Source organism: Colobus angolensis, unplaced genomic scaffold (genome assembly GCF_000951035.1).
Source record: "Colobus angolensis palliatus isolate OR3802 unplaced genomic scaffold, Cang.pa_1.0 Scaffold134, whole genome shotgun sequence".
In the NCBI taxonomy this organism is placed as follows: domain Eukaryota; kingdom Metazoa; phylum Chordata; class Mammalia; order Primates; family Cercopithecidae; genus Colobus; species Colobus angolensis.
This window is the reverse complement of record NW_012114422.1, coordinates 1194239-1204162: the sequence shown is the minus strand read 5'-3', so window position 1 is coordinate 1204162 and position 9924 is coordinate 1194239. Positions and strand designations below refer to the sequence as shown.

The 9924-nt window shown below is 40.1% G+C and overlaps 1 protein-coding gene across 3 annotated transcripts in view; it reads left to right on the top strand.

Annotated features, from left to right (window-relative positions):
- CEP55 (centrosomal protein 55kDa) overlaps positions 1-9275 on the top strand; it is a 25485-nt gene extending 16210 nt beyond the window's left edge. For all 3 annotated transcript variants that reach the window (XM_011934317.1, XM_011934318.1, XM_011934319.1), the window contains 5 exons: positions 1460-1610; positions 2988-3301; positions 4931-5002; positions 5734-5859; positions 8136-9275. In XM_011934317.1, the coding sequence (XP_011789707.1) occupies positions 1460-1610; positions 2988-3301; positions 4931-5002; positions 5734-5859; positions 8136-8339 (867 nt within the window). In that variant the 3' untranslated portion in view covers positions 8340-9275. The remainder of the gene's footprint in view (positions 1-1459; positions 1611-2987; positions 3302-4930; positions 5003-5733; positions 5860-8135) is intronic.
- The last annotated feature ends 649 nt before the right edge of the window (positions 9276-9924 follow it).

The window sequence follows — 9924 nt, the reverse complement described above, 5'->3', positions numbered from 1 at the left end:
TATTATTTTTTTTTGAGTTGGAGTCTCGCTCTGTTGCCCAGGCTGGAGTGCAGTGGCATGATCTCAGCTCACTGCAACCTCTGCCTCCTGGGCTCAAGTGATTCTCTTGCTTCAGCCTCCCGAGTAGCTGGGACTATAGGTGTGTGCCACCATTCCTGGCTAAAAAATAGAGACAGAGTTTTGCCATGTTGGCCAGGCTGGTCTTGAACTCCTGGCCTCAAGTGATCCGCCCGCCTCGGCCTCCCAAAGTTGCTGGGATTACAGGTGTGAGCTACTGTACCCAGCCCACAGACCCCATTTCTGAATAGGTCATATTCTGAAGTTTCAAGTGGACATGAATTTTGAGGGACATTATTCAACTCACTGTAAGTATGAAACCCCTATACAAACAGGTGACTGACCCCAGCTTGGAGTTTTCAATGGGGTTATAAAGGATCATATAAAGGATGAAAGTTGGTGGTAAAGAGAGAAGGTAGCTGTTAAGTTTGATCCTCTAAGACACTGAGATGATGTTAGGAGTGCAAACGGTTTATTGGGGAGCAAGATTTGTGCAAGGAAAAAGGAAGTAGGTATGCCAGGGAGACCATCAGACCATGATGAAAACCTAACAATGTCTCTGTCACCCCATGGCGGGCTCCAGAGCAGAGAGTACTGCAAATCAGAGTCCTTGTTGGGCAGCAGTAGTTAGGCACTTGTTCAGTTGTTGGCTGGGCCAACCCAGCTCAGCTCAAAAGCTGACAGGGACTTGAAGGAATTAACAGATGGAGGCTGTCAGCTAATCAGCTAAGCACTCACCATGCAGCTGGGCAGAGCTCCTCTTTTTTGTTTGTTTTTTGGTTTTTTGAGAGACACAGTTTCACTGGAGTTTCCAGGCTGGAGTGCAGTGGCGTGATCTTGGCTCACTGCAACCTCCACCTCCTGGGTTCAAGTGATTCTCCTGCCTCAGCCTACTGAGTAGTTAGGATTACAGGCGCTCGCCGCCATGCCTGGTTAATTTTTGTATTTTTATTACAGACAGGGTTTCACCATGTTGGCCAGGCTGGTCTTGAACTCCTGACCTCAGGTGATCCACCCGCCTTGGCCTCTCAAAGTGCTGGGATTATAGCCATGAGCCATCGCACTCAGCCAACTGGGCAGGGCTCTTGAAGGGGGATTCTGAGCAGTTCATCTCCATGTCTGCCACAAAAGGTGTTTTAGTTTACAGAGAATGATATGTACGCACACACAAAGCAAGTTGTGTACTGAAAAAAGCAAACAAATGAACTTAATCCTACATAAACTATGACGGTGTCATGTTGTTATATATTCTGAAGGCATGTAACATAGAATGGTTGCCCAGAATTAGTCTATGAGCCAGAGAGTTTTTGTTGGAAAAGACTACATCACTTGGACTCTCTTGCCCATTTTAAGATTTTGTTTTTGTATTTTGCTGTTGATTTTCTTTCATTTTCCCATTAAGGCTCTGGAGAAAAATCAGCAGTGGCTCGTGTATGATCAGCAGCGGGAAGTCTATGTAAAAGGACTTTTAGCAAAAATCTTTGAGTTGGAAAAGAAAACGGAAACAGCTGCTCATTCACTCCCACAGCAGACAAAAAAGCCTGAATCAGAAGGTACTGACTGGTATAAAAATGTTCTCTTGGGATAGGCCTGACATTTTCCAAAAACAGTGATTCATCAAATTTAGATTTTTATAGATATGTGTTAGAAAGTAAAATAAGAGCAAGTCTTGTAGCCCTGAAGTAAGAAATATCATTTTCGCAAGTTTTATTTCCTAACGTTTTCAGATCAAAAGAAAGTACCGACACAGGCTAACGGGTGATCTTTGGCAGTTCTGAAGTCACATTCAGTTTTCTCTACCCATGAATGGCCTTCCCCTTCTTCAAAGTCCTTCTCCAGCTTTTACTTCCCCCAGAGCTGGCCTTGTCACAATTCTCTTTTCACTTTGCTTCCCTTCAGCACTTATTCATATCAACCCCAGGAGAAAGAATGCCTTTTATAGATGATCCTTAAATCATTTGAACTTCAGGTGTAGAACTAAGATGAAATTTCTTATTCACGATGCTCTCTTTTTGCCAAGTGCTTTGCAGTTTCCCTTACATAGATCTCAGTGGAGTTTCCGAGAAACCCTAAGAGGCGGGGCAGGAAAGGTCAGTATTTTCATTTTACAAATGAAGAAATAGGTTTAGCAATTCTAGATGATAAGCTAAGAAAAAAAAATGAGAAACTCCATGCAAAGCTCTCCTTAAAAGACTGACAGCTTGGAGGGGACCAAAGCCTTGAATTTTATAGAGAAGTCTAAAGAAAGGGGAATAAGATTCATAAGATTGGAGAATCATATTTGAATATTTAAAACAAAGCTGATGCTAAAAAGAAACTATAAATGTCTCTGGAGGCACTTCAAAGCTGTCAGCCCTAATGGCACAAAGTTGCTTCTGTAAAATATGTGTTTATGTAAAAGCAGGATTTTAGTTATGGGCTAAGTCTAATTTCTTTTCTTTGGTAATACAGTTCTCTCTCTCTCTCTCTCTTTCTCTGTGTGTCTGTTTTATCAAAGCCATATAAGCACTTGTTAGAATAATGTAATAGTTAAGAAGGGCCTTGCCCTGTCTTTCCCATCCTAATCCCCGTTTCTTCCTCCCATCAGGGCAACTGCTCTTAATATTTCTATTTTTAATTTTGATAGTTATCTCCATATATAGATAATGAGCTTGTATTCCTATTTGTTGATTGAACTTCTTTAGACTTTCCCTCCCTACAAAATAGATGTTACTGTTTTTAGTTCTTCTATTTGTGAGTTTTATAACTTCAAATAATATACCTGAACTTGTTTTTTATTTCATCAAATATCAACAATAGCCCCTATCTCCTGACTCTTCATGTTGTAAACTAAGGAAATAGTGTGATTCATTTAGATGTTTGATGTTTCACTTTTCAGGAATATTATTTATTTTATAAAATGAGTTGTGCCATAATGTTGTTTGTCATAGGTTATCTTCAAGAAGAGAAGCAGAAATGTTACAACGATCTCTTGGCAAGTGCAAAGAAAGATCTTGAGGTTGAACGACAAACCATAACTCAGCTGAGTTTTGAACTGAGTGAATTTCGAAGAAAATATGAAGAAACCCAAAAAGAAGTTCACGATTTAAATCAGCTGTTGTATGCACAAAGAAAGGCAGATGTGCAACATCTGGAAGATGATAGGCATAAAACAGAGAAGATACAGAGACTCAGGGAAGAGAATGATATTGCTAGGGGAAAACTTGAAGAAGAGAAGAAGAGATCCGAAAAGCTCTTATCTCAGGTAAGCTTAACCGGATCCATAATTCAGAGTGTTCACTGAACACTTTCTAAGTGTCAGGGACTATATAACCACTAGAGAACCAGCTAGGGACAAAACAAGTTCCTGCCCCTCATGGGAGTTTATATTCCAGAACAGAAACAGACCATAAACAATAACTAAGGAAACTAAAGAAAATGTAGCAGGGTGACGTGACAAAGGGAAATTGCGGACCAGTGGAGGCCTCTCTGAGGAGATGGCATTTGGACAAAGAAAGAAAATTCTCATGATGATGAGAAGGACCCAGTGAAGTGGGTGACTTCCTCTCAACAGAGGAAATTATACACACAAAGGCTCTGGGTGAGGAGGAGGTCAGTATATGTGAGAAGCCAAAAGAAGACGTGAAGTAATGAGAGGAATCAAGGCTGATTCCTAGACTGGCATCTTAATGGTGATGATATGTGCTCAAGTGAATTCACATGGCATCTTCCATGTTCTTGTTATGCTCATAGCCTTATGCTACAGTATCTTAATAATGTTGGAGTTGCTACGTTAGGATTATTGGAATTGAACACTACTTTGATGGAACTCTAATTTAGATTTTGCTTGTCAGCCTGGAATCATGGAAAGAACATTATTTGGAATCTATGCCTAGTCTCTAGTCCAGCATATATGGCCTTAGGCAAATCACCCAACTTCTCTGACTACTCACTGGTTATTCACTTGTCAAATTCGTAATAACCTCTGCTTGCCTTATAGGGCTTTGGCGAGGGTCAGTTGAGAGAAGGTGAAAGTGCTTTGTAAACTAAGCAAGGAAAATGCTAGATATTGCCCCTCTTTTAATAGTAATTTTTAACAGTCCTACAAAAGTTGAGAGTGCTGGTGATGGGACAGTAACAAGTCCATCTATAACATTTGCCATCTTAGTCTTTTTTTTTTTTTTTTTTCCTGAGACAGGGTCTTGCTCTGTCACCCAGGCTGGAGTGCAATAGCGCAATCTCAGCTGACTGCAACCTCCACCTCCTGTGTTCAAGCGAGTCTTGTGCCTCAGCCTCCCGAATAGCTGGGATTACAGGCACCCACCACCACGGCTGGCCAATTTTTTGTATTTTTAGTAGAGATGGGGTTTCGCCATGTTGGCCAGGCTGGTCTCAAACTCCTGACCTCACGTGATCCACCTGCCATGGCCTCCCAAAGTGCTGGGATTACAGGTGCAAGTCACCGGGCCCGGCCTGCCATCTTAGTCTTTACCACTCACACTTCTGTCTACAGGCATGAGCAGTGATACTAGGGAGAGATTGAGTGCACTGATTAAATTTTGCTCCAACTCTGGCTAAGGGCCCAGCGCTGCCACCCATGTTATCCTACTCAGAAATGTCAGAACCTCCAAGAAAGGGGGTGTGGCCGTTGCAGAGTTCAGTGCTGTTTATCAGCATTCAGTCTGTGTGCCTCAGGGAACTCGCGGCAAGGGTGGAATACTGCTTAGCTGCTGGCATAGATAATCATCAGATGGCCAGCTGGAATGATTCACCCCCAACTAGCAGGTGTTGTCCTGGTTAGAGATGTGAGACTTGTGATGTGAGCTTTTCATGCATCCCAGGTCGCGCTGGAAAGGTCGGATGTGACAACATTGGTTCTCTTTACATCCTACAGGTCCAGTTTCTTTACACAACTCTGCTAAAGCAGCAAGAAGAACAAACAAGGGTAGCTCTGTTGGAACAACAGGTATTCATTGGGGTTGCTCCTAACTTCAATTCTGCCTGTTAGAAAATGCAGTTTTTCCTCATGTTTACGCTGTTCTATGGAGAAGCATTTGAAAGTTGTGAAAAGTGTCTTTAAAATACTTCAATAAAAGTCTTTTTTCTTCAATAAAAAAGATATTTCAAGAGACTCTGCTAGCCACTTATTCCTGTTACTGTCCTTAGGCTAAACAGATTCTTGAGGTGAGATGGCAATTTTCTTGACAGGTAGATATTGGCCTTGGCAAATTTTGCTCTTCCCCAGTGGCTGTAGTTCCTAGCCTAACAATATCTCCTAATTAGGGCTACCTTGTAACTTCAAGCAGAACTTGGAGAGACACCATTTAGTCTCAGAATGTATTATAAATGGTGTAAAGCTGAGATTTAGTATATTCCAAACCAGGGAATAGCTATCTCTTTCCCTTCTCCTTCTTCCCCCTTAAAAAAGGTGGATAGGGAGGAATCATTCTAATCAACAACTTCTTAAGCTGCTCTTCCCTCACCTATACCTCAGCATTGGCTTTGCTCCTTGGATAAACCAAATCCTCAGCCATAAGCTGCCTCGTTCATCAACATTTCATGGTGCTCAGGTGAATTCTTGCTACAATAGTACAATAAATATTTTCTTCTTGTGCTAATAAGAAAATGTGAGCATTCAGTCAAGAGAACTAGACAGTCTATATCAGCTGTAATGGTCTTGTCCCGGGCCTTTTCCAGATGCAGGCATGTACTTTAGACTTTGAAAATGAAAAACTCGACCGTCAACATATGCAGCATCAATTGCATATAATTCTTAAGGAGCTCCGAAAAGCAAGAAATCAAATAACGCAGTTGGAATCCTTGGTGAGTCTGGAATGATTAAACTAAAATTTGTCTTCATCTTTCCATTTATATAACAAATCAGTTCTGAACTTAGAAGGATACAGCTTAACGAACAGCTAGATGTATCTCAAATCAGTAGGCAGAGCCCCTGCCTCATTTGAAGCAACTGCCCTTTGAGCATCAATTCAGAGGACCAGAAAGAGGGACATGATCACATCTGGAATCATTCCCCCAATACCCCAGCTGCTGTGATGCTAGAGGCACTAAGTAGTGCCTGAGCTGGGGGTGAAAGGGTAGAATAGAGGGTGGTCACAGAATCCTGAACTGAAATTGTGTTTATCTATTAAAAAAGAAAGAAAGGCTGGGCACGGTGGCTCATACCTCTAATTCCAGCGCTTTGGGAGGCCAAGGCAGGCAGATCACGAGGTCAGGAGTTGGAGACCAACCTGACCAACATGGTAAAACCCTGTCTCTACTAAAAATACAAAATATTAGCTGGCCATGATGGCACGCGCCTGTAACCTCAGCTACTTGGGAGGCCAAGGCAGGAGAATCACTTGAACCCGGGAGGCAGAGGTTGCAGTGAGCCAAGACTGTGACACTGCACTCCAGCCTAGGCAGCAGAGCAAGACTCTGTCTCAAAAAAGAAAAAAAGAAAAAAATGCTGTTTTTAGGGATAACGGACTATTACTGTTCATATGCTTTTTAGATGTATTATGAGGTTTGTGTGAGTCACTCTGAAAACATAATCTTTTAAAACATGAACCTTTTAAATAATATTATTTCTATGAGGAAATGATTTTTCACTTACTTATTCTCACCTTACTAATGAGCTTCTGGACCAAACTTGTTGGGGGTCTGCATTTGAATATATGTCTGTCCCACTAGTACATATTTTAAATTTCATTCATACTTGGAGACGGTGAAATGTTACAAATACGATTCCTCAGTTTTCAAAGGAGGAAAGAAAGCAATGTAAAAATATAGTCATTTGTAACTTCTGTATGAATAAAAGAAAGAAAATATATTTTTGGCTCTGTTCTTAAGTATATCATTGATTTTACCTATTTATAATATTTGAAATAAAAATTTATAATTCATTTTTGTTATTGACCATTCAAAGTGTAGGGAGCAGAGGGTATGCAAAAGAATTTGTAATTTTCCTATACTTTGTTCCTGCTGGTCACCCTCTTCACTGTGCTGTAAAATACTCATTTTTAACTACTGCAAGTTCTTAGGAAAAAAACACAAAAAAGTAAAGTCTCAAAGGTATGATACAATATCTTAGTCATTTCTGTGTATAAGCTGTTTGAGCTCCTAGAATTCCTTGCTGCCTTTAGTTTCCATATAGTACTTTATTGCTGAGGTTGCCTCTGTTTTACAAAACTAGCAAATTTAATCAGCCTTGTATATAGACCTACCTAATATTTGACTCTGTGTCCTAATAAGACATATTCATATACACACCCAACTCCAATACTTCTGGGTAATTTGGGTAATTACAGTAGATATCTGGGTAAATTCACAACTACCTCCTATATTGTCCCCATAATACTGAGGAGCTGAAATTCAAAAGAAAATCTGTCTACAGTGCTGAAGCAGCTAGAATACCTATGGAACAGTTGACATTTCTGAACAGGCTGGGTACAGTGGCTCACACCTGTAATCCCAACACTTTGGCAGGCTGAGGTGGGCAGATCACTTGAGCTTAGGAGTTTGAGACCAGCCTGGGCAACATAGAATTAATTTTTTGCAGAATTTTCTATTTCTACAAAAAATAGAAAAATTGGCCAGGCGCCGTGGCTCACGTCTGTAATCCCAGCACTTTGGGAGGCCGAGGCGGGCGGATCACAAGGTCAGGAGATCGAGACCATGGTGAAACCCCGTCTCTACTAAAAATACAAAAATGTTAGCTGGGCACGGTAGTGGGCGCCTGTAGTCCCAGCTACTCAGGAGGCTGAGGCAGGAGAATGGCGTGAACCCGGGAGGCGAAGCTCGCAGTGAGCCGAGATCGCCCCACTGTACTCCAGCCTGGGGGACACAGTGAGACTCCGTCTCAAAAAAAAAAAAAAAAAAGAAAAATTATCTGGACGTGGTGACATGTGCCTATAGTCCCAGCTACTTAGGAGGCTGAGGTGCGAGGATTGCTCGAGCCTGGGAGGTCGAGGCTGTAGTGAGCTGTGTTTGTGCCACTACACTCCAGCCTGGGTGACAGAGTGAGACTGTCTCAAAAAATGGAAAAAAGCTGAACAATGGGCCTTATTTACAAATTCTATTATTTGAAACTTGTTTTTCAGAAACAGCTTCATGAGTTTGCCATCACAGAGCCATTAGTCACTTTCCAAGGAGAGACTGAAAAGAGAGAAAAAGTTGCCGCCTCGCCAAAAAGTCCCGCTGCTGCACTCAATGAAAGCCTGGTGGAATGTCCCAAGTGCAATATACAGTATCCAGCCACCGAGCATCGCGATCTGCTTGTCCATGTGGAGTACTGTTCAAAGTAGCAAAATAAGTATTTGTTTTTATATCAAAAGATTCAATACTGTATTTTCTGTTAGCTTGTGGGCATTTTGAATTATATATTTCACATTTTGCATAAAACTGCCTATCTACTTTTGACACCCTGGCATGCTAGTGAATCATGTACCTTTTAGGCTGCTGTGCATTTTTCTTGGCAGTGATACCTCCCTGACATGGTTCATCATCAGGCCGCAATGACAGAATATGGTGAGCAGCATCTACTGAGACTGCTAACGTTTTGCACTGTTAAAATACTTGGTGAGGAAAAGATAGCTCAGGTTATTGCTAATGGGTTAATGCACCAGCAAGCAAAATATCTTATGTTTTGGGGATTTTGAAAAATCAAAGATAATTAACTGAGGATCTTAACTGTGTTAGCATTTTTTATCCAAGCACTTAGAAAACCTACAATCCCAATTTTGATGTCCATTGTTAAGAGGTGGTGATAGATACTATTTTTTTTCATATTGTAGAGCGGTTACTAGAAAAGTTGGGGATTTTCTTGATCTTTGTTGCTGCTTACCATTGAAACTAAACCCAGCTGTGTTCCACAACTCTGTTCTGCACACAAAACAGGATGTTTGAGGCATACTCTTAAGTAGCCACACACAATGTTTTCTGCCATATTATCTGGCACTAACTGTAACTTGAATTACATTGGCACATGCTGGTTAGCTAAAATTGTTAAAATAAATTTTAATAAACCCATCTAGCCCTCTCATTTGATTTACCGTATTTTATTTATTTTTGGCATTCTTAAAGCTGGGCAATGTAATGATTAGATCTTTGTTTATCTGAATAGATATCTTTATACATGCTATTTGTAAACCAAAAACTTTTAAATTTCTTCAGGTTTTCTAACATGCTTACCACTGGGCTATGTAAATGAGAAAAGAATAAAATTATTTAATGTTTTAATATGTCTAGTGTATTCGTGTTATATTCTAAGATTCTTTTTTGAAAAAAACAAATTTATTGGACATAATCAAAATTTAAAATTTTCACAATAAAAAATTCAAGACTTTTATAATTCAAAGCACATTCTCCAAAAAGTGAAAATACAACCATTAGAAAGAGAAAAAATATTTTCAAACCATGTATCTGATAAGGGTCTAGTATCCAGAATATATAAAGTACCATTACAACTCAATAAATAGATATTCTAAGATTTTTACCCCCAAGGACTTATCAGGGGTTACAGATTAACACTCAGTGTAAGATGATAAGGCAGTTAAGGATACATCAGAACCGAAAACTATGTGAAGGAGTTAGAAGGAGTAGATTCTTTCAGGCATCTTTCTTGAATAGATAACAACTCTTTATCAATAAATGTGAATTTCAGTTATTTGTTACAGAGGCAAAACAATAAGCATGCCAAATTATATAGGGTTTTTTTTTTTCTAACCATAGAAATTATACAGATCTGTTTATGGAAATAAAATTTTGCCATTACTGTTAATCCCAGGCTCACAAGATCTTCAACTATAGCTGAACAAAAGATATGGAAATATTCAGCCACATAGTTCTTATTCTGATCCACAATGTTATAGCAAAGATCATAGTATTAAA